The sequence below is a fragment of the Hemiscyllium ocellatum genome, chromosome 23 (assembly GCF_020745735.1).
Source record: "Hemiscyllium ocellatum isolate sHemOce1 chromosome 23, sHemOce1.pat.X.cur, whole genome shotgun sequence".
In the NCBI taxonomy this organism is placed as follows: Eukaryota; Metazoa; Chordata; class Chondrichthyes; order Orectolobiformes; family Hemiscylliidae; genus Hemiscyllium; species Hemiscyllium ocellatum.
Window position 1 is genome coordinate 14,639,400 of NC_083423.1, and position 26,143 is coordinate 14,665,542.

At 43.3% G+C, this 26,143-nt stretch overlaps 1 protein-coding gene across 1 annotated transcript in view; it reads right to left on the minus strand.

Moving 5' to 3' along the window:
• The window catches only part of plxna4 (plexin A4), a 630,201-nt gene that overhangs the window by 88,503 nt on the left and 515,555 nt on the right, over positions 1 to 26,143 (minus strand). The window contains exons 18-21 of the mRNA XM_060842703.1: positions 19,738 to 19,977; positions 18,085 to 18,231; positions 14,457 to 14,691; positions 11,837 to 11,979 (exon numbers count right to left, since the gene is read on the minus strand). Of these exons, the coding sequence (XP_060698686.1) occupies positions 11,837 to 11,979; positions 14,457 to 14,691; positions 18,085 to 18,231; positions 19,738 to 19,977 (765 nt within the window). The remainder of the gene's footprint in view (positions 1 to 11,836; positions 11,980 to 14,456; positions 14,692 to 18,084; positions 18,232 to 19,737; positions 19,978 to 26,143) is intronic.

The following is a 26,143-nucleotide window of genomic DNA, read 5'->3' on the forward strand; positions in this document are numbered from 1 at the left end:
TTTGGATTTCTGTTATTGTCCCTGATAGGATAAAGCCCCACTGCTATCACACAGACCAACCTGACTCAGACCAATGAGTTTATAACTTATTTAATTGGGAGATTTGTTAACTCAGCAGTGATTTGAAACAAATAAATAAGAACTGGTTTCCCTAATCTGGTGCCACAATGGTAGTGTATCAGTCCCTAAAGGTCAGAAGTTTCTGGTTTAAATCTTGTCTGCTCCAGTTGTGTCTTAATGTGCAGGTTGACTGATTGAAATGAAGCCATGTTTGGAAAAAGAATAACTGATTTCCACCTGGCAAAGAGCTGATCTACAAAAGAGAGATCTGTATTGATACTGGACTGAGGAGTGGAAATAGCCCCACGTAGAAAGGCAGACTGGCTCCTCCTCTACTCAATGAATGCTTTTCATATGAAATGAGCTCCTAGTCTGCAAAGACTTGACTTTAAATTTTTCACCCATTTTTCAAAGCCTTGTGGCCTCATCCCCTCCTGATCTCTGATCTTCTCCAGCTCCACAATCCTCCAAGCAATCCGTGTTCCTCTAATTCTGACTTCTTAGCATCCACCATAGGTTAGATTAGATCAGATTCCCTACAGTGTGGAAACAGGCCGTTCAGCCCAAAAAGTCCACACCAACCCTCTGAAGAGTAACCCACCCTCCTCTAGCTAATGCACCTAACACTATGGACAATTTAACATGGCCAATTCGCCTGACCTGCACATCTTTGGAATGTGGGAGGAAACCAGAGCATCCGGAGTAAACTCACACAGAAACAGAGAGAATGTGCAAACTCCACAGACAGTCACCCAAGGCTGGAATCAAACCTGGGACCCTGGCACTACGAGGCAGCTGGTGCTAACCACTGAGCCACCATGCCACCCCTAATTGATGGATGTGCCTTCAGATTCATGGCCTTAATCTTTGGAATATACTTCCTTTGCTCCTTTCCACTCTCATTCTCTTCAAGTTGGTTTTTGGTCACCTGTCTGAATAGGTCCTTTCAAGCCTCAATGATGTATTTTGTTTTAAAATGCTTCTCTGAAGCATCTTAAATTAAAGTTTAATCACATGAAAAGCCACACAGGTTGTTGTTTGTCAATCAGCCTTTCTGATTTTGCTGCTTTTGTTGTCTTCTTCAGGATTCTGATGTATTCCGATGAATGCAAAAACAGTTGTACTGAGTGGTCAGATGGACCAAAAGGTTATTTTTATAGCTTGTTATGTTGAACACTGACTCATTAACAGCTCCCTAGTGTCACACAAACCAGCCTGACTCAGCCAATAGGGATTAGATTAGATGACTTACAGTGTGGAAACAGGCCCTTCGGCCCAACAAGTTCACACCAACCCGCTGAAGCGCAATCCATCCATACCCCTACATTTACCCCTTACCGAACACTATGGGCAATTTAGCCTGGCCAATTCACCTGACCCGCACATCTCTGGACTGTGGGAGGAAACTCACACAGACACGGGGAGAATGTGCAAACTCCACACAGTCAGTCGCCTCAGGCGGGAATTGAACCCGGGTCTCTGGTGCTGTGAGGCAGCAGTGCTAACCACTGTGCCATGGATTGCAAACTGCATCGCTAGGTTCCAGTCTCTCGTGGTTTTATTTTATTCATTCATCTGATATGAGCATTGTTGGCCAGGTCAGTAGTTATTGTCCATCCCTAACTGCCCAGAGTTAAGAGTCAACCCGTGGGTCTGGAGTCACCAGGTAAGGAAATCAGATTACTTTACCTGAAGCACACTACTGAGCCAGATAACGTGTTATGACAATTGCCACCGTTAAGCTTTTTATTCCAGATTTTTATTCAATTGAAACTTCACTGTCTGCTGTGTGGTGGAACGTCAGCCCATCTCTTCAGAACATTAACTGGGGTCTCTGGATTATTAGTCCAGTGACATTATCGCTGGTTCTCCCGTGGTTCGGTAAATCCTAACACACTTTCTAAACTGGCTATAAATCAAGGGATGGGGGGCAAAGTACTGAACAAAAACAAAAACTAATGGGAAAAGAGAAAATGAACCAATATTAAGATTGGTCGTTACTGACAGCAAATAAAATCACCGTGGTGTTTTGTGCCTGTGAAGCTAGGGTCTGGGCCAAGAGTATGAGATGCACAGACCCAGGATTAGGCCCGTGAAGAGCTGAGGCCTATTTGATCAAGCTGAAAGTTTTCTCTAATTACAATCGAACTACTATGATCTCCTTTATACCAGGACACTATTCTTACAGGGTAGCATAAATATCTCTAATGGAAAGATTACTAACATAAGACTGACTAGACTTTGTAAATTATTACGACGCAAGGTGATGATCATATGAGGTTACACTGGGTAAAGGTATTGTTGGGTTAAAATATGACTGACTAGACCCTGTGAACTGTTATTATCCTAACTGATATAAGACTAATCATATCCCAAATTGAAAGTAGCTTGATGGACAATCAGTTTTCTTTCTCTTTTTCTTCATCATGGAAATCAGTCACTGAACGTATTCACAAGAGGCTGCCAGTGTACTTTCAACAATAAAAAAACTTTATTACACAAAAAAAGTAAGAATTATTGGAACAATCATATTACAATCATCAGACAGAAAATAAAAGTCTCTTTTAACCCAACAGAACCCTTACCGACACTCAAACCTCAGCGAAGAATTGCCTTTTTTCCCTCTGCTAAAACTTTTTGTTCAGTTGTTACAGCTGATACCAGTTCTCTTTTGAAAACATTTCTGTTCATTCACTTGATGCTGTTAACATCTCTCCAGAAGGCCATTCAAATAAACTGGTAATTCTGTTCAGTAATGCTTAATATGGTAAACGCATGCCTTGAGTTTGTAGGATATCATTCACCCCTGATATTTCAACAGTTTTCTGTTTCTGGAACAGTTTTTTCTGAGTACCTCAGGATTTCTCCCCAGCCCTGACTGCTTGGAGATTGTGATTAACAGCACCTCTGCTGTTACGGGCCTCTTCACCATATATCAACTCACTTCTGGCTCCTTGTCCCTCTTCTGATGTTTGTCACACTCAGGTCAGCAAACACCTGAACAACTGTCTCCCAAGTAGTTTTCTGGTCAAATAGCTGAAATCATGTGATTTCCTGTAAGTACTGTCCAAGATACCTTTCTAACTTTTTCAAGACAGGACATTGATAGAACTGAAAAGTAATATCTATTTTCCTCTCCTTCAGATCCACAATTCTCAAATAATAATAATGCTGTATAAACCTTCATAACAAAACAGAAGAATCACTATATTAACTGAAAGAACTGTGGATACTGTAAATCAGAAATAAAAGCAGCAGTTGTTGGAAAAGCTCAGATGTCTGGGCAGTATCTGTGAATAGAAATCAGAGTTAAAGTTTCGGGTTTCCAGAACTCCAGTTCTGAGGAAGGGTCACTGAACCAGAAATGTTAACTTCTGATTTCTCTTCACAGATGCTGCCAGATCTGCTGAGCTTTTCCAGCAACTGCTGCTTTTATTTCTGAGTCACAACATCAATTGATTAAAATGTGAATCTCTTACCATCCAAAGTTAGGAAAGAGTAATCTGAACCTCTACCAATCAGGACTCAAGGAGATCTAATATGGCGGGCCTCAGCAGTGGGATATTGTAAGAAAAGCTTTCCTTCTCCACTGACAGATCCCACTAAAAGAATAGGAGAAAGGTCACTCTGGGGCACTGCACATGCAATTACTCCAGAAATGAAGTCTGTATGAAGAAGTGTATACACAAGTCGGCAGCATTTATCAGACTATTTTCATGTAAATATTGGCAAAAATAGAAAAAAGGACAATGAGTGGAGTGGACATGCAGTGAGGTTGACATGAAGGCAATCTGTGAAGCTATGAATAATGAGCAAGTTAAGTGGGCCTGCCACTTACTGGGCAATGAGCTCTGCTGTCAGTGCCTGTGAAATTGGGGTGCTTAGAAGAATCTAAATGACAAAATAAATAGAGAGCAAAGGAGGAATTGACAGTACACCATGTATTTATTGAACCCATGGCAACATAGAAGATGAATTCTACACTGAGTCATAGAGATGTACAGCATGGAAACAGACCCTTCGGTCCAACCCATCCATGCCAACCAGATATCCCAACCCAATCTAGTCCCACCTGCCAGCATCCGGCCCATATCCCGCCAAACCCTTCCTATTCATATACCCATCCAACTGCCTCTTAAATGTTGCAATTGTACCAGCCTCCACCACATCCTCTGGCAGCTCATTCCATACACATACCACCTTCAGTGTGAAAAAGTTGCCCCTTAGATGTCTTTTATATCTTTCCCCTCTCACACTAAACCATTGCCCTCTAGATCTGGACTCCCTGACCCCAGGGAAAAGACTTTGCCTATTTACCCTATCCATACCCCTCATAATTTTGTAAACCTCTATAAGGTCACCCCTCAGCCTCCAACGCTCCAGGGAAAACAGTCCCAGCCTGTTCAGCCTCTCCCCATAGCTCAAATCCTGATAATATCCTTGTAAATCTTTTCTAGACCCTCTCAAGTTTCACAACATCTTTCCAATAGGATGGAGACCAGAATTGCACGCAATATTCCAACAGTGGCCTGATCAATGTCCTGTACAGCCACAACATGACCTCCCAACTCCTGTACTCAATACTCTGACCAATAAATGAAAGCATACCAAACGCCTTCTTCGCTATCCTATCTACCTATGACTTCAATTTCAAGGAGCTATGAATCTGCACTCCAAAGTCTCTTTGTTCAGCAATGCTCCCGAGGACCTTACCATTAAGTGTGTAAGTCCTGCTAAGATTTGATTTCCCAAAATGCAGCAACTCGCATTTATCTGAATTAAACTCCATCTGCCACTTCTCAGCCCATTGGCCCACCTGGTCCAGATCCTGTTGTAATCCGAGTTAACCCTCTTTGTTGTCCACTACACCTCCAATTTTGGTGTCATTTGCAAACTTACTAACTGTACCTCCTATGTTCGCATCCAAACCATTTATGTAAATGACAAAAAGTAGAGGGCCCAGCACCGATCCTTGTGGCACTCCACTGGTCACAGGCCTCCAGTCTGAAAAACGACCCTCCACCACCACCCTCTGTCTTCTACCTTTGAGCCAATTCTGTATCCAAACGGCTAGTTCTCCCTGTATTCCATGAGATCTAACATTGCTAATCAGTCTTACATGGGGAACCTTGTTGAACGCCTTACTGAAGTCCATATAGATCACATCAAACCTCTTTGTTAGCTCCTCAAAAAACTCAATCAAAGCCATGTTGACTATCCCGAATCAGTCCTTGCCTTTCCAAATACATGTACATCCTGTCCCTCAGGATTCCCTCCAACAACTTGCCCAGCACCAATGTCTGGCTCACTGGTCTATAGTTCCCTGCCTTGACCTTACCACCCTTCTTCAACAGTGGCACGTTAGCCAACCTCCAGTCTTCTGGCACCTCACCTGTGACTATCAATTATACAAATATCTCAGCAAGAGACCCAGCAATCACTTCTCTAGCTTCCCACAGAGTTCTAGGGTACACCTGATCAGGTCCTGGGGATTTATCCACTTTTATGCATTTCAAGACATCCAGCACTTTCTCCTCTGTAATATGGACATTTTGCAAGATGTCACCATCTATTTCCCTACAGTCTAGATCTTCCATATCCTTTTCCACAGTAAATACTGATGCAAAATGTTCATTTAGTATCTCCCCCATTTTCTGCGGCTCCACACAAAGGTCACCTTGCTGATCTTTGAGGGGTCCTATTCTCTCCATAGTTAACCTTTTGTCCTTAACATATTTGTAGAAACTCTTTGGATTCTCCTAAATTCTATTTGCCAAAGCTATCTCATGTCCCCTTGTTGCCCTCCTGATTTCCCTCTTAAGTATACTCCTACTGCCTTAATACTCTTCTAAGGATTCACTCAATCTATCATGTCTATACCTGGCATATGCTTCCTTCTTTTTCTTAACCAAAACCTCAACTTCTTTAGTCATCCAGTATTCCCTATACCTACCAGCCTTCCCTTTCACCCTGGCAGGAATATACTTTCTCTGGATTTTCGTTATCTCACTTCTGAAGGCTTCCCATTTTCCAGCCGTACCTTTACCTGCGAACATCTGCCCCAGTCGGCTTTCAAACGTTCTTGCCTAATACCATCAAAATTGGCCTTTCTACAATTTAGAACTTCAAATTTTGGATCTGGTCTATCCTTTTCCATCATTATTTTAAATCTAATAGAATTATGGTCGCTGGCCCCAAAGTGCTTCCCCACTGACACCTCAGTCATCTGCCCTGCCTTATTTCCCAAGAGTAAGTCAAGTTTTGCACATTCTCTAATAGGTCCATCCATATATGAATCAGATTGTCTTGTACACACTTAACAAGTTCCACTCCATCTAAACCCTTAATACTATGGCAATCCCAATCTGCACTCAATTTTTCTCAAATCTCCCTTCAAAATCTAAGAGAGCAGTTGGTCACTGCCTCATCTAACCTGGTCCTAGTTCCATCCCAAAGCACTGTTTCATATAAGGTCAGGGATGGAATTCTTGGATGCCCAGATGAACATACCCATCTCAAAGTATCCTCATCCCCTCATTTCAGATGGTCCTTAAAATTTACCCTCCTGACCAAATTTTTGGACCCTCTTGGGTATGAAGTTTTGTTGAGTTACTCTCCTGTGAGTTTTCTTGTGAACTTTATAAATGCAGTCCATTGTCAGAATGCCATGATCTTCACAAAGGAAACTTATACCACCCTCTCTCAGGCTCCAACCTCAGAAGCACGATTAACAAATTTCCAGATAGCAATGAACATTAATTAAATAACATACCAATAAATAAAGAAGTAGAACATTCAACATTTTGAGTTTTATCCACCATTCAATAGGATCGTGATTGATCTAACTGCAAACTCAAATCTATATTCCCATCTACCCTAGTTTCCTCTTACTTAATGAGAATCCAGCCATCTCTGCCTTGAAATACTCATGAACTCAGCTTGCTTCACCTTTTCAAAAAGGGTTCCAAAACTCTCAATCCCCCACTCCCGCCAAAAGGAATTTGCCAAATCTAAGCTTTGAATGGTGATCCTTTAGTTTTAAGCAGTGGTGCCTAGTCTGAAATTCTCCCACCAGAGGAAACAGCCTCTCCCTCTCTGCCTTATCCAGGAAATGGACCTATACTCATTGGCGTTAAGAATAATGAGTGTTGACTTAATTAAAACATGCAAGATTCTTAGGAGGTCTGACAGGGTAAATGCAGAAAGGTTGCTTCCCTTTGTTGAAAAGCCTGACACTGAAGGACATCATTCCAAAGCCAGGAGTCTCCCATTTAAGGCCCAGGATGAGGAGGAATTTCTTTTCTCAGATGGTAATGAATCCATGGAATTCCTTACTGCAGAGGGCTGTAAAGATTGGGTTGTTAAGTACGTTAAGGCTGAGATAGACAGGTTTTTAATCAGTTAGACAGACAAGGATTATAGGGAAAAGCCAGAAATGTGGAGTTGAGGGTTAACTGATCAGCCACATTCTCAATGAAGAGTGGAGTAGACTCAATGAGCCAAATGATCTACTTCTTAGAATCTTAAGACTCTGCAAAGCATGTTCAGATATGAAAGGAATTTAATTTGCTATATGTTAGTGGACCTAATTCCAACACAGACTGTGATGGACAAAACAACAGTAACATACCAGAGTCTTGTGTGTGTTTAGCCTACAATGGCCTTGATCACAGGTCAAAGCTTTAGGAAGGCATGTTAAAAACAGAGTACTGAGGAGCAAACAACAGGCTCCTGGTGCTTAAATATCTTTGATTTACGGAATCCCATTTCACAACTTGAGAGGGTATCCCACGACCTCTTGGTCCAGTAAGATGACCAAGATACTGGGTTGTGGGAGATCTCCAAGTTACTTACTGAACCGCATAAAAAATGCTTTTGTACAAGGTTGGAGTTTTGTTCATGTTACAGACATTGAGAGTCCAAAGGGATGGAACTGCACCTGGCCTAATTCTGAAGATTTGGTTCTTTGGGCCTCTGGTTAAGTTCGGACAGCTTTAAAAAAAAATGAAGTGTTTTCTGGTACCTCACTCGATTCTTCACACTTGAGCAATGCACCAAGTCTCAACGGACTATTCCATCATGATAACCATCACAGCCAAGCCCAATACTTTAAACCCATGTATTTGCAGTGACTGTCAATTTTGGCTACTTTTCCAGTACTGGACTCTTCCCTCTGTTTCTCCACAGTTCCTCAGTTTTCTCTGTATAGAGAATACCCTCATCTCTTGATCTGTCTTAGCCTCAAACCACATGCTTTCCCAACTTGAACTGCATCTGCCCCAGTTTTTCCCACTCACACCATACCTCATTGCTCCTTTACAACTTTCTGCTGCTGACTATTGTGCCATGTAACACAGTTTCATCATCAAACTTAAATATGGGGTCAGGGACAATTTATCTATCAGTAGAACTTACCCAGAGAGAATCAATACGAGAACTGCCTGGCTTGGTTGTCAGTGGATTGAATCAGTTGGGATATCTGAGGATGATCTACACTCCGGCATGAGAACCACACATCTGAGTGTGCAGCACAACATTAAGCTAAAAGAATAACTTCCTCTGGTAACATAACTACACGCTGGAGTTGGTGAGAAATTTCTGTCAGCAAGGTTACTGTATGAATATTTAATGTGCTTTTGTCACAGCCTTTGCTAGGGGTGTCAGTTTGTTTTAAATGTAACTAGTTTAATTCATACTAGATACTCTGCCCAAGGCTGTCATCCATACCACAGATTAAAATGATTCTTTAAAACCACTTGAGCTGTGGTTTGGATGTCAAGGTACAACATGAGTCATACAACTTTCAAGAAATCTCTTCCATTATTGGTAAAATGAGTTACTTCTTTCTCCTTCTTCTGCTTATGTCTGTTCCCTGCATCTTTCATCCGACTGCCACTCCTGGGAGGTCATGTTACAGCTGTACAAGACATTGGTTAGGCCACTATTGGAATATTGCGTGCAATTCTGGTCAATTCCTATCGGAAAGATGTTGGGAAACTTGAAAGGGTTCAGAAAAGATTTACAAGGTTGTTGCCAGGGTTGGAGGATTTGAGCTACAGGGAGACGCTGAATAGGCTGGGGCTGTTTTCCCTGGAGCGTCAGAGGCTGAGGAGTGACCTTATAGAGGTTTACAAAATTATGGATAGGATAAATAGACAAAGTATTTTCCCTGGGGTCGGGGATTCCAGAACTAGAGAGCATACATTTAGGGTGAGAGGGGAAAGATATAAAAGAGATGTAAGGACAACTTTTTCACACAGGGGAGGTACGTGTATGGAATGAGCTACCAGAGGAAGTGGTGATGACTGGTATAATTGCAACATTTAAGAGGCATTTGGATGGGTACATGAATAGGAAGGGTTTAGAGGGATATGGGCTGGGTGCTGACAGATGGGACTAGATTGGGTTGGGATATCTGGTCGGCATGGACGGGTTGGACCGAAGGGTCTGTTTCCATGCTGTACATCTCTATGACTCTAATTGATGAGATGTGGGTGTTGCTGACTGGGCAAGCATTTATTACCCGTCCCTATTGTCATTGAGAAAATGGTGGTGAGCTGCCTTCTTGAACCGCTGCAATCCACATGCTGTGGGCTGACCCACAAGACCATTAGTGTGGGAGTTCCAGAATTTCAACCTTGCGACAGTGAAAGAATGGTGATATATTTCCAAGTCGGGATGGTGAATGCATTGGAGGGGAACTTGCAGGTGGTTTTCCTATGTATCTGTTGCCCTTACATTTCTACACTGGATGGTGTTGTCTAAAAAGCCTTGGTGAATTTCTGCAGTTCAATTTGTAGACACTGCTATGTCTGAGTGCCAGTGTTGGAGGGAGTGGCTGTATGGATGTGTATGTGGTGCCAATCAAGTGGACTGCTTTGTCCTGGATGGTGTCAAACCTCTCTAATGTTGCTGGAACTGGGGAGTAGAAAAACGTGGTGCTGGAAAAACACAGCAGGCCAGGCAGCATCCGAGGAACAGGAGAATCGACATTTCAGGCATAAGCCCTTCTTCAGGAATGAGGCTGGCGTGCCAAGCGGGCTGAGATAAAAGGTAGGGGGGAGGGAATTTAGGGGAGGGGCGCTGGGATAGGTGGAAGGTGAGGGTGAGGGTGAGAGGCCGGAGAGGGGGTGGGGGCGGAGAGGTTGAGAAGAAGATTGCAGGTTAAGAGGGCGGTTCTGAATCTGGGGGTTGGGACTGAGATAAGGTGGGGAGGGGAAATGAGGAAGCTGGAGAAATCTACATTCATCCCGTGTGTTGGAGGGTTCCTAGGCGGAAGATGAGGTGCTCTTCCTCCAGGCATCGTGCGGTCAGATCTGGTGATGGAGGAGGCCAAGGACCTGCATGTCCTTGGCGGATTAGGAGGGGGAGTTAAAGTGTTCAGCCATGGGGCGGTTGGGTTGGTTGGTGCGGGTGTCCCAGAGGTGTTCCCTGAAACGTTCCACAAGTAGGCAGCCTGTCTCCCCAGTGCAGAGGAGACCACATTGGGTGCAGCAGATACAGTAAATGATGTGTGTGGAGGTGCAGGAACTGCGGAGTAGCCCATCATACTCCTGACTTGTGCCTTGTAGATGATGGGCAGGCTTTAGGGAGTCAAGTTAATTACTCCCTTCAGGATTCATAGCCACTGGTCTGTTCTTGTAGCCACTGTACTTATATGGCTTTCAGCTCAATTTCTGTTTAGTGATTATGGCCAGGATGATATTCATGAATTCAGTTATGGTCGCATCGTTGAATATCAAGGAAAGATGGTTAGATTCCCTCATATTGAAAATAGTCATTACCTGTCACTTGAGTGGCTCAAATGCTACTTGTCACTTATCATTCCCAGCCTCGATATTGTCCAGATGTTGTTGCATTTTAACATGGAATGCTTCAGTATCTGAGGAGTTGTGACTGGTGCTGCACAATATGCAATCATTGGCAAACCTCCCCAATTGGACAGAAGGTCATTGATGAAGTCGCTGAAGATAGTTGGACCTAGGGCACTGCCCTGAGAAACTCCTGCAGAGATGTCCTGGAGGTGAGATGACTGATCTCCAACAACAACAAGCATCTTCCTACGTGCCAGGTATGACTCCAATTCAGTCTCTGTTAACAGCATCCATTTCCAGGTCCAGAGTTCGTGGGTATGCACTCCCCAGACTTGAGCACAAAATCTAAGTTGACATAAGTTAATCTAAGTTGACATCTAAGTGAAGTGTTTATCCAAGGCTCCTGTCTGCTCCACCTCCCCCACTCCACCCCCCCCCCACCTCCCCCCCACCCAAGGAGAGCAGAGGAGTTCTCCCCTGTATCCTGATCAAATCTACTCCTCAACAAACAGCTGTTGATCAGGTTACTATTGCTTTGCTGTTTATGTGTGCCTGCTATGTACAGACTGGTTGCCATGCTTCCTTTGTCAGTTCAAAAGTATTTCATTGTCTGTAAAGCAAGTCCTGAAGTTGTGATAAACAGAAAATAAACCTGAATCTTTTCTCTGTATCACTTCTCTTTTCTCTCCCTCCCTTTCTCTTACCTTGCCCCTATCTCCCCTATGCGTTCTCCCTCTCTTTTTCTTCCCTTCCTACCCCAGGTATTCAGTTCCCTTACCCAAATTCTCTTCACCCTCCTCTTTCCTCCATCTGTGCACTTCGTACCTGGGAAGATGGCCATTTGGAAGGAGCCACTCTGCCCATTGGATGTTGGGAAGATGAAAGGGCACAGGCCCAGTGAATGACAGGCTTTTAATCGAGATCTATAGGACCCAGATTAGCTGCTTCTTGCACCCTCTTACCTCTAACTCTCGGAGAACGGGATGATCTTCAATTCCCGGGAAGAGAACTCGCATGGTATAGGCCCGGTAATCCAGGAAGGGAATCCCCGTACCGTCCAAGTCACTGGTCAGCTCATTGATGTCCGTCTGTAACTCTGCAAAGGCTGCCAAAGAAACAAAGCGCAGAATGAAAAGGGCTCAGCAAAACACGTGGGCAACCCAATTAATTACGGAGCTATTAACAAAATGAATACCACAATGAAACACACTGATGGGATAATGACGGCTTGTCTACTAGAAGTAAATAGAAATTATTTTATTTTAGTCTCACCCATCAAGGCTGTACAGTCTGAGCTCTAAGCCAAAGATCAGGAGTTTCAGGAATCAGAGTGCCTTGTTTCATCCTATCACCCACAATATTTAAGGGAATGCAGGAACAGAAGTATTTGAGGCTTAATGTACATATTCTTTATGGTACCAAGGTAAGTTGATAAGTCTGCTCGGTTATCATTAAGGTTTGCCTTGGGTTTATAGACAGAGAATGGAGACAGTGAGGACTGCAGATGCTGGAAAGTCAAAGTCGATAAAGAGTGGAGTTGGAAAAAAGCACAACAGGTCAAGCAGCATCAGAGGAGCAGGAGAGTCAATGTTTCAGGACTCAGGTCCTGACAAAGGACTTTATCGACACTTTACGGCTAGAGTAATAGAGTACAAAACAAGGTTGAGCAATAACTAAGGTTGAGCAATAGCACCTCTGTCACTGTCACAGTGCTATTCTGGATAGTGAGTCTCGATCATGTCCTTAACTCTCAATGGAGTGGGATTTGAACCCGCAATCTTTTCACTTAGACACAAGTGTAATAGGTAGATGGGCCTTTTTAATAGGATCATAGAGCAGTGATGGAGATCATTCAGTCTGTGCTGGCTCTTTGATAGAGTTTGTACCACTCCACTGTTCTTTCCCCATCACTGTAGATGTTTTCCATTCTAATATTTATCCGTTACCCATCTGAAAGTTATTATTGAATCTGTTTCCACTCTCCTTTCAGGGAACATATCCCAAAACCAAACAGGTTTCCTCATGTTATCTCTGGTCTGGATGCCAATCACCACAAACCTGCATTTTTTTGTTATTCTTTCCAGGGATGTAGCAATCCCAGCATTTTTGTTACATTCTCTAATTGTCCTCGAGAAGGCAGTGGTGAATTGCATTCTTGAAACACTGCAGTCCATCTGGTGTCCGACACTCCCCACCCCATTCACTGGAGAACCCCTGGATTTTGGCCTGGGTGACAATGAAAGAATGGCAATGTAACTCCAAGTCAGGATGGTGTGTAGCTTGGAGAGGAACTTGGAGAGGTGGTGGTGGTGTTCCCATTGACCTGCTGCCTTTGTCCTTCTGGGTGTTTTGAAAGGTACAGTTGGAGGAGTCTTGTTGAGCTCACTCAATGCTTTTTATGTGTGCTACCAAAGTGTTGTGAAGGGAATGAATGTTTAAGGTGGTGAATGTATGCCAATCAAATGAGCCCAGTCTTTGCACTATCCAGCAACTTCAGGCATTTCTTGATATGAAAAGGAATAAATGAAAATGAATGTAATGCCAGGTACTTCTAAAATAAACTGAGAAACTGTTCCTTTTTGTTACTGACCATTTTGCTTATGGCAGAGATTATTTACATTTCCTTTATCAAAAGTATTCCTAATGTTGAATGGTTTTCGCAATTTCCTCTTAACCTTCTCTGCTCTAAGGAGAACAATCTCCAATTTCTCCATCGAATATCGGTACCATTTCAGTAACTCTCTTCGGCATCTTCTCCAACACCCTGACTCTGCACTGCTCAGAACAGAACATTTTACACCATCTGAATCCTAACCAGTAGCTTATAAAGGTTTGGTTTAATTTCCTTGTTTTTGTACTGAACTCTCTGTTGTTAAAGCCAAGAACGTGTGCTTTTTAACAGCCTTCCTAACTTCCTCTGACACTTGCAATGATTTTTGTTTATTCATCCTCAGGTCTGTTCCTGAACCCTGTTAAAACTACATCTTTGAATTTATTTTGCCTCTCCTTTTTACTGAAGCACTTCTCGATCACGTCCTTAACTCTCAATGGAGTGAGATTTGACCCCGCAATCTTTTCACTTAGAGACAAGTGTAATAGATAGATGGGCTAAAGTCCATTTACGTTGTGCCTGCCCACTACAGTGTTCAATACCCTCCTGAAGCCCATTACTGACCATTCTCTACTAATTACATTGCTGACCTTTGTGTCATCTGCAAACTTCGCAATTATACGCTTTGTATCCAGATCACAGTCACAAATCAAGATGAGCTGTGGTCTTATCCTAATCCAAATCCCTGGGTAACACTGCTGTACAGATCCTTGGTCTAAACAGACTTCCTCATTGAGGTTCTAATAAAATTTAAACTAACAGTGCTTCATAGTTACAGAAAGTGCAAGGGAAACTCAGCAGGTTTGGCAGCATTTGTGGAGACAGAAACATTTTGACTCGTCTTGGGTTTATAGTTAGTTTGCAACCAGCATTTGTGCCATCTATCAAGAGCACTAGACAGCCACATTGAGTATGTTGTTAAGGACACTGAGAGAGACTTTGTCTCAAGTTGAGGCAGCCACTCAAATCACCTTCTTTACATTCCAGAGCTACCCTTGACTCCAGGTTGTCCATCTGCATCTGCAATCTCTTCAACGTTAAGTCGCTCTCCCGGGACTTCCTCTTGTATGCGATCAGTACCACAATGATAAAGATGATGAGAAGACCCCCTGCCGCTCCGATGCTAATAATGGCTGGGAAGCTCAGTGGGCTGTCTGGGAAAATGTGTACCGTCCCAGGGGAATACTCCAAACCTCCAACCCGCACCTGAGAGGGAAAATATCAGTTTGTTACTGTTAAACACAGGTTAACTTGGAATAGACACACCTCAAGGATAGCAACTGCAGTGGGCAGCAAGTGAAGAAAAGATGTGTACCATTGTTTGATGATCGATGATTCTATAATAGCTAGATGGATAGATAGAGACCGAAAGATAGACAGATGGAAAGATAGATGGAGAATAGAAATCCAGATAGATTAAAGAAAAAGATACTGGAGGCACAGACAGACGACAGAAAATTATACGTACTTTTCAAAGGTTTAAGGGAGATAGCACAGAATCAAGCAAATTTCTGTCCACAACAGCTTCACTCAATCATTCTGTAAAACTAATAAAACCCTGCACATCTCATATGTTTCTTGAGTTATTCCATAACCTAAATAATAATTAATGAGTGTATTTATCATATTATAACACTGTGAAAACATTAAAAACAATGTCGAATAATTGATGTTATTTATCCTCGGGCCCAGTCAGTAAAAATAAATCTAACCACTTTAACCCTGGCAGGTTATCTGACCATCAATCACTGCATCTATCTTTATCACTCTTTAGTATAAGAGTGGACCCTTATGTCTGGATATTAGTTGCCTGCATCACTTTTTTATCTATCTATTTTAATTTCCAGCACAGAAGCAGGCCATTCGGCCCATCTCACCTCTGCAAACGTTCATGCTCCATTTAAGATTTCTCCCACCTTATTTCACTCACCCTTTCACTGTTTCCTTTTAATCCTTTCTCCCTCTTGTAGTTAAGGTGCCTTGAATGCATTAAGAATATTCACATTACCGATTTCTTGTGGCAACAAATTTGACGTTCTAGCCACAGAGGCATCTCCTGAATTCCCCATTAGATTTATTGATCACCATCTTTCATCTTACTCCCCTTTCATTTTGGTCTGTCCCATACAACATACAACAGCCTAGCACAGGAACAGGCCCTTCCGCCCACCATGGCTGTGCTATATATGGTGCCATTCTAGCCAGTCTAAGCTGATCCCATCTGCCTGCATGTGGTCCATATCCCTCTATTCCCTGCTTCTCTGGTGGTCTCAATGCCTCATATCTGCTTCTAACATCTTCCCTGGCAGTGCGTTCCAGGAACTTAGCACCCTCTGTGTAAAAGGCATATCTCCTTTAAGTGATCCCCCTCTCAGCTTTAATCTATGTCCCCTAGTATTTGACATTTGAGAAAAAGACTGACTATCTACTCAATCCATACCTCTCACAATTTTATATTCTTCTCAGAGGGTCATCCCTCAGCCTCTGATGCTTTAAAGAAAATAATCTAAGTTTGCATAACCTCTCCTGATAGCTAATACACTTCAATCCAGCCAACATCCAGGTAAACCTCTTTTGCACCCTCACCAAAGCCTCCACATCCTTCATGTCATGTGGTTACCAGAACTGTGCACAGTTCTAAAGTCTTACACAGATGCACCATATTTTGCCAACTTTTATGCTCAATGCCCTGACCAATGAAGGTAAGCGTGCCATTGCCTTCTTGACAATCTTATCCACTTGTGTTGCCACTTTTACAGACTATGGACTTGCAAAGCAAGATCCCTTAAAGGGTCCTACCATTTTCTGTACACTTTCCTCTTGCCTTTGACTTCCCAAAATGCAACACCTCACACTACTCTGGATTAAACTCCATCTGCCATTTGTCTGCCCAACCTTCCAACTGATCTATATCCTGCTTATCCTTTGATAACCTTCCTCACTATCCACAACACTACGTTTAGGGTCGTCTGCAAACTCACTAATACATTATTATCCAAATTATCTGTATACATTACAAACACTTGGGTGGGACCTGGGTTCAAATCCCATCAAAGTGAAATCTGAATTCAATATTAATCTGCAATTCCATAAGTTCAATTGATAACAACCATATAACCATTGACAATTGCTGCAAAAACCAATCCAATGTCCTTTAAGGAAGGAAATCTACTCTCCTTACCTAGTCTGACCTATATGTGACACACAGCAATGTAGGTGCCTGCTAACTGCACTCCAGGCAATTATCATCGGCAAATCGCTGCCCTGACCAACGCCACCCACATCCCATGAATAAAATATGAATTGGATGAAGAAAGTCCCAGTTGCATAGAGCCATCATGGGTTCCCAGAGCTTCTTCCAAGCCTCCACAGTTTCCAAAGCTTTTGTTCTTAAGCCCTAACCTAACTCTTAGCTTGTACCTACTGGATCCCAGGATTCTTTTTCCCTTGGGATCTAACAGTACGGAACCTCTTACAGAAATACCATTTTCAATATGGAGCCACATTCACTGCTCTCACGTAGGTGACTGAGCAGCAGCCGAAAGATAGCAACTATCTCCTTCAGCTGTTTCTGGCCAGTTGACTACTCAGTGAACTTTGAACAGTTTTTATGAGATCTATTATCTAAACCTCAAAACGAGCCCCATCCTTGTTCCTGTTTCCTGAAAGGTTTCAATATTTACAGATTGCTGCTTTACACAGTACAGAAGGATTTTAAAAATGTATTTTATCACACCATTCGCCATGTGAGGACCTATAAAATATCCAGGCCATTCCACTCCTGGAGTTTACAATCTAGCCTGGCCCCTATGTTCACCCAGTATTCACACGATATTCACAGGTTCCCTACCATATCCTATCAGTTTCTCAAGCACCAGCCTCAGAACATTGAGACCATGCGGAATATTCCATTATTGCTTTGACTGGGTTGAGGAATCAGATCTAGAGGCTTTTTTATTCCGTATGACTCAGTTAACCCAGTCTACTGTCATTCCCAATATGACAGGAACAGTAGAGACCAGAGGGATGAGTTATGAGGAGAAGCTGGGTTTTTTTTCCCATAGAGCGTAGGAGGCTGGGAGTAAACTTACTGAGGTTAATAAAATCACGAGGGGCATAGATAAGGTGAATAGCCAAGGTCTTTTCCCCAGAGCAAGGGAGTCCAAAACTACTAGGCAAAGGTGAGAGGGAAAAAAATTTAAAACAGATCTGAGGGGCAACTCTTTCACACAGAAAGTGGTGTGTGTATGGAACGAGCTGCCAGGGGAAGTGGTGGAGGTGGGTACAATTACAACAATTAAAAAGCCATTTGGACAAATACAGGGATAGGAGAGGTTGAGATGGGTTTGGGTCAAATGCAGGCAAATGGGACTCCATCAGTTTTGGAAACCTGGACGGCATGGACTGGTTGGGCCAAAGGGACGATTTTTTTGTTTGTATGACCCAACAACTCTAGAGAACCTACAACAAACACACATGGCAAAATGAAACCGATAACTGCAATTCATGAGACCAGAAAATGTTGATATCTCTCTATCAGCGCTTGAAGAACTTCCAAACTTACAGCTTCAATCTTTTCCAGTATAAACCCTTACTCACCAGTAGTCTGTGCCGTCCAGTGAGATTTGGAGACTCACAAAGGAGCTGAGTGTCTGACACGGTAACAGTACACGGTTTCTCTCCAATCAGAACGGTGTAATTCAGTTTCATATTACCAGCAGCAATGGAAGGGATGAGGTTCCGGCCCTGTGATATGAAAGAAGAGCAAAATCAGAGGAAATGAGGTTGGCTTTGAGAAAGTCAGTCTTGACCAGGGTGTTCACAGCTTAAAGTGTCGTCCGCTTGAGAGAAAAAGGATTTTTTTTCTCTCACAGAGGATCCTGAGTGCTTGGAACCCTCTTCCTTAAAAGGTAGCAGAAGAAGAGTCCTGGATTTATATTTATTAAGGAAAAGGTGGGGAGATGTTTTGCCAGCAAAGGGTGGAAAGGTTATCAGGAGAAAGTGGAGTAATCAGATTGGTCATGATCTTGGTGCATGGTGGAGCAGGCTTGAGGGAATGAGGGGCTTATTCGATTTTTTAAATTCATTTGTGGAACTTGGACGTCGCTGTCTGGCCAGCATTGATAGTCCATCCCTATTTGCCCTTGAGAAGGCAGTAGTGAGCTGCCTTCTTGAATTGCTGTAGTCCACCTGCTGTGGGTTGACCTACAATGCCTGTAGGGAGGGGATTTCAGGATTTTGACCCAACTACTGTGAAGGAATGGCGGTATATTTCCAAATCAGGATGATGAGTGGCTTGGAGGGGAACTTGGTGGTGTTCCCAAGTACCCACTGTCCTGTCCTTCGAGATGGAAGCGGTCATGGGTTTGGGAGGTGCTATCTAAGTATCTTTGTTGAATTGCTCTTGGTTTATAAGCAGCAGCTGAGGTCTGGAATCAAGCTTCTCGGAATGCATTATCTGTCACTGTGTGGACTTGTGATGAAATTAAAGCTCAACATGTCGACTTGAGCTCATTCCTCCAATCATCTGTCAGCCAATAAAACCCAACCTGAGACCCCACATCCTGGTGAACTTCAGGAAAATAGCACAGAATGTGATTAGTCTGAAATACAACACAGTGAGGGTAGAGAGCATTAATTGTCTGTTCCTTTTTACTTGACACTGTCGGTATTCTGAATCAGGTTTTTTGAGTCACGGGTTAAATTTAACTGAACTAGCAATCCAGAGACCTGGACTAATGCTAGACATCGGTTCAAATCCCATCATTGGAGCTGGGGAACTTAAATTAATTTATAAATCTGAAATAAAGCACTCAATTCATTAACAATAATCATAAAACTAACAGGCAGTTATAAAAATCAAAAATGCTGCAGAAAATTAGCAGGTCTGGCAGCTCCTGTGGAGAGAGAAACTGAGTTAACATCTTGAGTCCAATAAGATTCTTCCCACTGGTTCACGAATATCATTTCTGGAAGAAATAACCTGATCTTGACTACACATGTCTAGAGACCCACAGCTGACCTTCAATCATTCTCTGGAATGTGCCAGCAAACAAGGCAGTTGTATCTAATCACTACAGGGAAACAAAGGGACTCTGTGTGTCCTCTGCCCAAAGACAGCAGCAGCTCAAGAAAGCAACTCACCCCCTACCTTCTTCATGAAAATCAGGGATGGGCTACAAACGCTGGCCCAGCCAGTGATGCCGACGTCCTGTGAACAATCTTTTTAAAATATATCTAGCCCTTGCTTACCTTCAGGATAATGGGAGACCCGGGTTTCAGTTCCAAAACTCCCGAGGTGCTCAGTGGTTCAAACACAGGGTTGGGGTAATAGATGAAATTTGTGTTGTTGTAGATGAGCAATGTTTGTACATTATCCAAGATAAAGCCAAACTCGTCAGGGCGCTCTGTGTTGTCTGTCTGTTGGTTCGGACTGATGGCCAGGGCAGGAGCTTGGCAGGTCATTGTGGTTGAGTTTTGTACCGTACATGTCTGAGAAAGGAAAAGAAACAACAATATCCTTTAGCTTTTCTTGGTGTAGTGCGTTGTGGATCTGAATTCATAGAACGAATGATAGTCTCACAGACTCTATCGCGGTGTGCAGTTTTGTTTTCATAAAATTACAGGGACGAGACTCGATTTTCCACAGGGCCTGATTTCCAATCAAGTAGGATGTCAAAGCCCATCCACTGACTCCCTACCTTAGTGCCCTGAGCACTTGTCCAGTTGTAATATCTAGTATGATTTCCATAACCCAAACAAAATCCAGGCAGCAGAAGGAAGTATTTAACATTCAGAACTCACTTGGCTGCTGGGTGGAGGTTTCGGGATGCTGCAGCAAATAAAGATCTGCAGTAACTCCAAGCCATTGAAACAACAAACAGAAAATTTGCAATATTCTAACAGAAGTGACCAGAGATTATCCCTCCACCTGTACATGCTGGTGTGGATCTGGGCTACCCAGGCTGCTGCCTGACCTCTGACAAAATACCCATCACAATTTCATTTTACCTCTTAAACACTCTGATTATTATGAAGATGCCCATTTGAAGACTCCTACCGGAGGCCATAGCGAGCAGTCAACAGGGGACGTCAATTTGGTGAGAATCTCTTTACACTGCTATGACGTTGACAGGCTACTCGTTTTATTGGTAAGCTTGATCTTTGCAGTGTATCTTGTTTTATGACTAAGGAGAACAGTTTCAAGGATGTTTTGCCTTGCAGAATTAAACTTCATATCAATGCTGACAGATTATAATGTAAAACAACCTTTAATCCATAAAACAACATGGAATCGACTTGGCCTCTTTCATTGCAATAAAGTACCTTGAGAAATCCTCGGGAACCTACACCATCAATCCATAAATATTAGAAGCTTTGGCAACTTGGCCCCAAACAGTTCATTATATTTGATTTGTTATTTATGAATGTGTTTGTTATTCTCCTGTGAGGCTCATTAAGGCTGACTTTCATTAAGTGTCATGTGCTGTACTTCAGAGGGCACTGTGCAAGAGGAGAAATTCTCTTGACCTTCCTGTTCACTGAAGGAGACATTTTTAGAATCATAGAATCTCCAAAGTGCAGACGCAGGCCATTTGGCCCATCGATTCTGGACCTACTCTCCAATACAGCTTACCACTCAGACTCACCCTATCCCAGTATTTCCCATGGCTAATCCACCTAGGCATACCCCTAGCACAATGGCAATTTAGCATGGCTAATCCACTTAGCCTTCATATCTTTGCACTATGGGAGAAAATTAGAGAACCCAGAGGAAACCCAAGCAAACAAGGACAGAATGTGCAAACTCAACACAGACAGAGGCTGGAATCGATCCTGGGTCTCTGGCGCTGTGAGGCAGCAGCACTAACCACTATGCTGCCCATGGATGTGGTTTTAAACAACAGCAAGTATTCAAACAGTCTCAATTCTAAAGAAGAGGAGAGTTCTTCCCAGTTTTCTAGCTAACATCTACTCCTCCATTGTCAAGATTTTCCTTTGGAATGGAAGACAATCCAATCGTGACCACATTTCTGAGCATTGGCCTTGGAGCTTCCACATTACACCAGTCACTATGCATCAAAGGTACATCTGTGCCTGCAAAGCATTTTAGGGTGCTGTGAGATGCAACCGATGCCAATTAGATGCAAGTTGCTCCCTCCTCAGTGCGGAGGCTTCTCTGGGATCAGATCTGCAGATGACTGGTGTGGAAATGTGTTAGTACACACCCCACAGCACACTCTCACAGATCTCACACTCATTCACAAATAAAATAGAACAGAAACGCTGAGCTTGCAGCTTCTAAATATTCCCCCAGGCCTGGATTAGATTAAATTCCCTAGAGTGTGGAAACAGGCCCTTCAGCCCAACCAGTCTGCACTGACCCTCGGAAGAGTAACCCACCCAGACCCATTTCACTCTAACCAATGCACCTAACACTATGGGCAATTTAGCGTGGCCAATTCACCTGACCCGCACATCTTTGGATTGTGGGAGGAAACCCATGCAGACATTGGGAGAATATGCAAACTCCACATAGACAGTCACTCAAGGCCAGAATCGAACCTGGGACCCTGATGCTGTGAGGCAGCAGCGCTAACCGTTGGGTCACTGTGCCATGTGGATTAAATAGCTGTTCACAGCCTGTGGATGCTGAATGTCATGGGGTTTGGGGTTTAAAGGATAAGAATGCTGAATAAGGGGGCAAGTGATTGCTAGATGCATTATCGCTGGACTATTATTTCAGAATCCCATGTAATGTTCTGGGGTCTTGTGTTCAAATCCCACCATTGCAGACGGTGGAGTTTGAGTTCAATAATAATCTGGAAATAAGAGTTTCATGATGATCATGTCACCTTTGCCGCCTGTCAGAAAAATCCATCTGGCTCATTAACATCCTTTTGAGAAAGAAACTGCCATCTGTACCTGGGGTGGCCTAAATGTGACTCCAGACCCACAGCAATGTGGTTGACTCTGGGCAATCAGGGATGGGCAATAAATGCTGGTTCAGTCACTGATGCCCACATCCCACAAGTGCTTATAAAAGGAACAGTAGAAATAGGGCCCTTGGCTCCAGACCTTCCATGTCTCAATACCTTCAGGACAGCAGGAAGGGGGATACTTGGTGATGCGGAGGCTGTTGTCTGAAAGTAATCGCTTGAACACTAAGTACAAGCGGTGAGTCAGTCAATGCACAGCTAGAGATGGGAGTGATTTGTTACTTGCTGTTTCCATTGAACCAGAGCGGAGCACTGACTGCTCCCTAATGGGCCAAATAATGTGAAATTAGAGCAGTAACCTGCACCAGAAAGGGAAAGCAACGTCACAGTAAGACAAACATAATTTCAGTCAGCCCGACGGTGACTGAATTAGGACAGTGGCTGCTCTCCTCCCTCTCCATCAGCCTTTAGATTATAATGAGAGTCCAGAATATATTGATAATGATTGAACAGAGGCGAGGGACAAATGAGCAAGGAATTGTTTTCGATGTAAAGTCAGCCAGGAGGGTACCTGCGTCATTTATCTAACAGTTGTATTAACATCAAAACTAGAAACAGGACTAGGCCATTTGGACGTTAGAGCCTGCTCCATCTATCAATCGGATCATTCCATCCTCTATCCTAACATCATCTTCCTGCATTCTCCCCATGCTCCTTGATGCTTTTAAAAACTAAATTAAAATCTACTTATTTCATCATGTAATATTACACATGTAACAGTGCATTACACTGGCTACAAAGACTCCCTCTCTACAGCAGAGGTTACAGCCGGATGAAGGGACTGGCAGCAGTAAACAGGGCATGGAGACCTTGCAATAAATGGGAAGCACAGTTACGGCCTACGCACTATGATGAACTCAGAGCAATCCATAAATGTCTTGGACAGACTCTACACAGATACTAGATGCCAGGCTTTATACCAAACTGCATCCATCAGCACAAACATGGAACTAATGTAATCAACTTAAAACAACAAGTGAGCTGGGCAGCGGCAGAGTGTTTATTTGAGAATTGATAGCATTTAATCACACCACAAGTTCTGAGCTTTTTGTCATCTGGAACACTCTCTTTGTACAAGCAATGACTGTCAACTCCACGAATAATTCTGCAAGGACATCGAGCAGGATTTGAGGCTGAGGAACTTTGAGAGAAAAACAGGGGGAGTTATGCACAACGCAACCCTACTTGGTCGAAGAAACAGCACAAGTGCAGAGGATGGACTGGCCTACCATGTGCTGTCCACTTTCTCCAAGTCAATGAAAATGAATCGTGCCACCAACAGCTGACTGGAGAACTGAGCTCCACCAACCAGGCTTCTCCAAAGATACCAGACCTGGTCAAGCCAATATTGCCTCCACAGATCAAGAACACAAACTTGGTCCAGCCAGCTGGTAGGCTGGTTGCTAACAACAGCAATTTGCATTTATATAGTGCTTTCAACATCGTAAAATACCCAAGGTGTTTTAATTCTGTGTGAGGAATTAAAAGCGACATTTCCACTGGGAGGGCATTGGCGTTGCTAGTAAGATGAGCATTTATTGACCATTCTAACTTGCCCGAGAATAGCTGGTGCCATTTGTTAAAAGTGAATCCTAAGGATTGTGGAGCTTCTGCAAACAAGGAGGGGACATTGGGTTCACTTTCCTCAAAGACCAGATGGAATTTTAGACAGAGAGTCTGTAGTCATTTTTTGCCAAGTCTCCAAAATTTTCATTTCCAGATCTGCGCAAAAGACTCTCAAAATACAAAATTCTTCAATTGCCCAGTTGCGGGATTTAAACTCACTGGATTGTTAGACAAGTATGAGCACTGTTCCCCAGTCAGAGCAGGTTGTGTTATGAGGTGGCTCATTGGCGAGCCCTGCTGCCACACAGCACCAGGGACCCAGGTTCGATTCCAGCCTCAGGCGACTGTCTGTGTGGAGTGTGCACATTCGCCCACAGTCTGCATGGGTTTTGTCTGGGTGCTCCAGTTTCCTCCCGCAGTCCAAAGATGTGCAGGTTAGATGGATTGGCCATGCTAAATTTCAAGGCAAAGACTGATAAATTCTTGATCTTGCAAGGTCTATGGAGAGAGAGTGGGTAAGTGGTGTTGAAATGCCCATCAGCCATGATTAAATGGTGGAGTGGACTCAATGGGCCAAATGGCTTTAGTTCCACTCCTATGTCTTATGGTCTTAAATTGCACTAGTGTCCAGGGATGTGAGGGCTGGGTGGGGTCAGCCGTGGTAAAAACCCCATACAGGGCTGGAGGTGGTTGGTCTGAGTGGGATGCTGTTTGGGTGGTTGGTGCTGACTCAATGGCCCAAATGAGCTCTTTCTGCCCAGTGGGGACTCTACAAACTTAGTTCCCAATAAGCACAGGTTCATACCTAACAAAAAAAAACTCTTAATTGCCAGCAATCTGCAATCGAAGCAATAGCTCTTGCTCAGTGAGGTATTGCAATCTCTAGTATGAGCAGGATTACAGTGTTGCTGAAGAATTAAAGGAGAATTTTCCCGAGGTTGGGCTTGGGGCAGGTTTCTTGTTGGAACCAGACTCTCTCGTCCTGGCTGTGAGGTTCCGATAGCATGACAACAAGGAAGCACTCTCATTGTCACTGCTGTAATCTAAACAATCACAAAGAAACATGGTCAGAAAAATCTGACAATCAGGCTTAACATCAAAGATGCATTAACCAATTTCATAGATTCATCCAGCACAGAAAAGGCCCCTTCAGCCCGTCGAGTCTGCTCTCATACTTACTAGTAAATGTGTGCGAATCCCTATTTCCTGCACTTGTCCCATATCCTTGAATGTGATGATAGCTCAAATGCTCATCCAAATTTTTTTTAACAGGTTGTAAGATTTCTAGCCGCCAGGCAGTGTATTCCATTACCTGTTGAATGAATAAATTTTCTCCCCAAATCCCCTCCGAATCTCCTATTCCTTAGCCTAAAGCTTTTTCAAAAAAAAATTAGAATTCAACAAGAATGATTTACAAAAACAGCCTGTGCAAACAAAGGGGCCAACATTGATTTTTCCTCTTTTTTTTTTATAATGCGTCTATCATTTTCTCAGATAAAATGCTCTGTGCTTAATTTTAATCGATTCATCCAGGGTTCTGAGGCACAGCCAATCACAGCCCCCCGTCCCTGTATCCCTGCTGCTGCAGAGAATTGAACTGGAGGAAGCCATCAGGGGCTGGGGTTAGAGCTTTCCATTGCGCCAAATGTAATACTGCTCCGTAATCTTACAGGCTATTTACAACCAATTTGGGAAATTGTGTAGATGGTCATTTTAACTGTTCAATAACTTTACAGCATTAGTGGCAGCTATTTATCTCTCAGTATGTGCAGTGGGCTCTCATTAATCTCTCAGGCACTCAAGGGATGGGGCTGATGAGGGGCTCAGGAAATAGCCAAAAGAGACATTTAGCCCATCGAGCTTGTCTTAGCTCTCGGAAAGAGCTGCCTAAACGATCGCAGGATGCCATTTATTTCTCATCCAGGAGCACAAACAGACCACCAGGTCATTATCATGTTGTTGCATGTGGGAGCTCACTGTTCGCAAAAGGCCTACTGTGTTTCATACACAGCAAAGCAACAGCCACTACACTTCAGTCCACGGCTGTGCAGCAACTGGCAATTTCCTAAGGTTGGAAAAGGAGCTACAAAAAT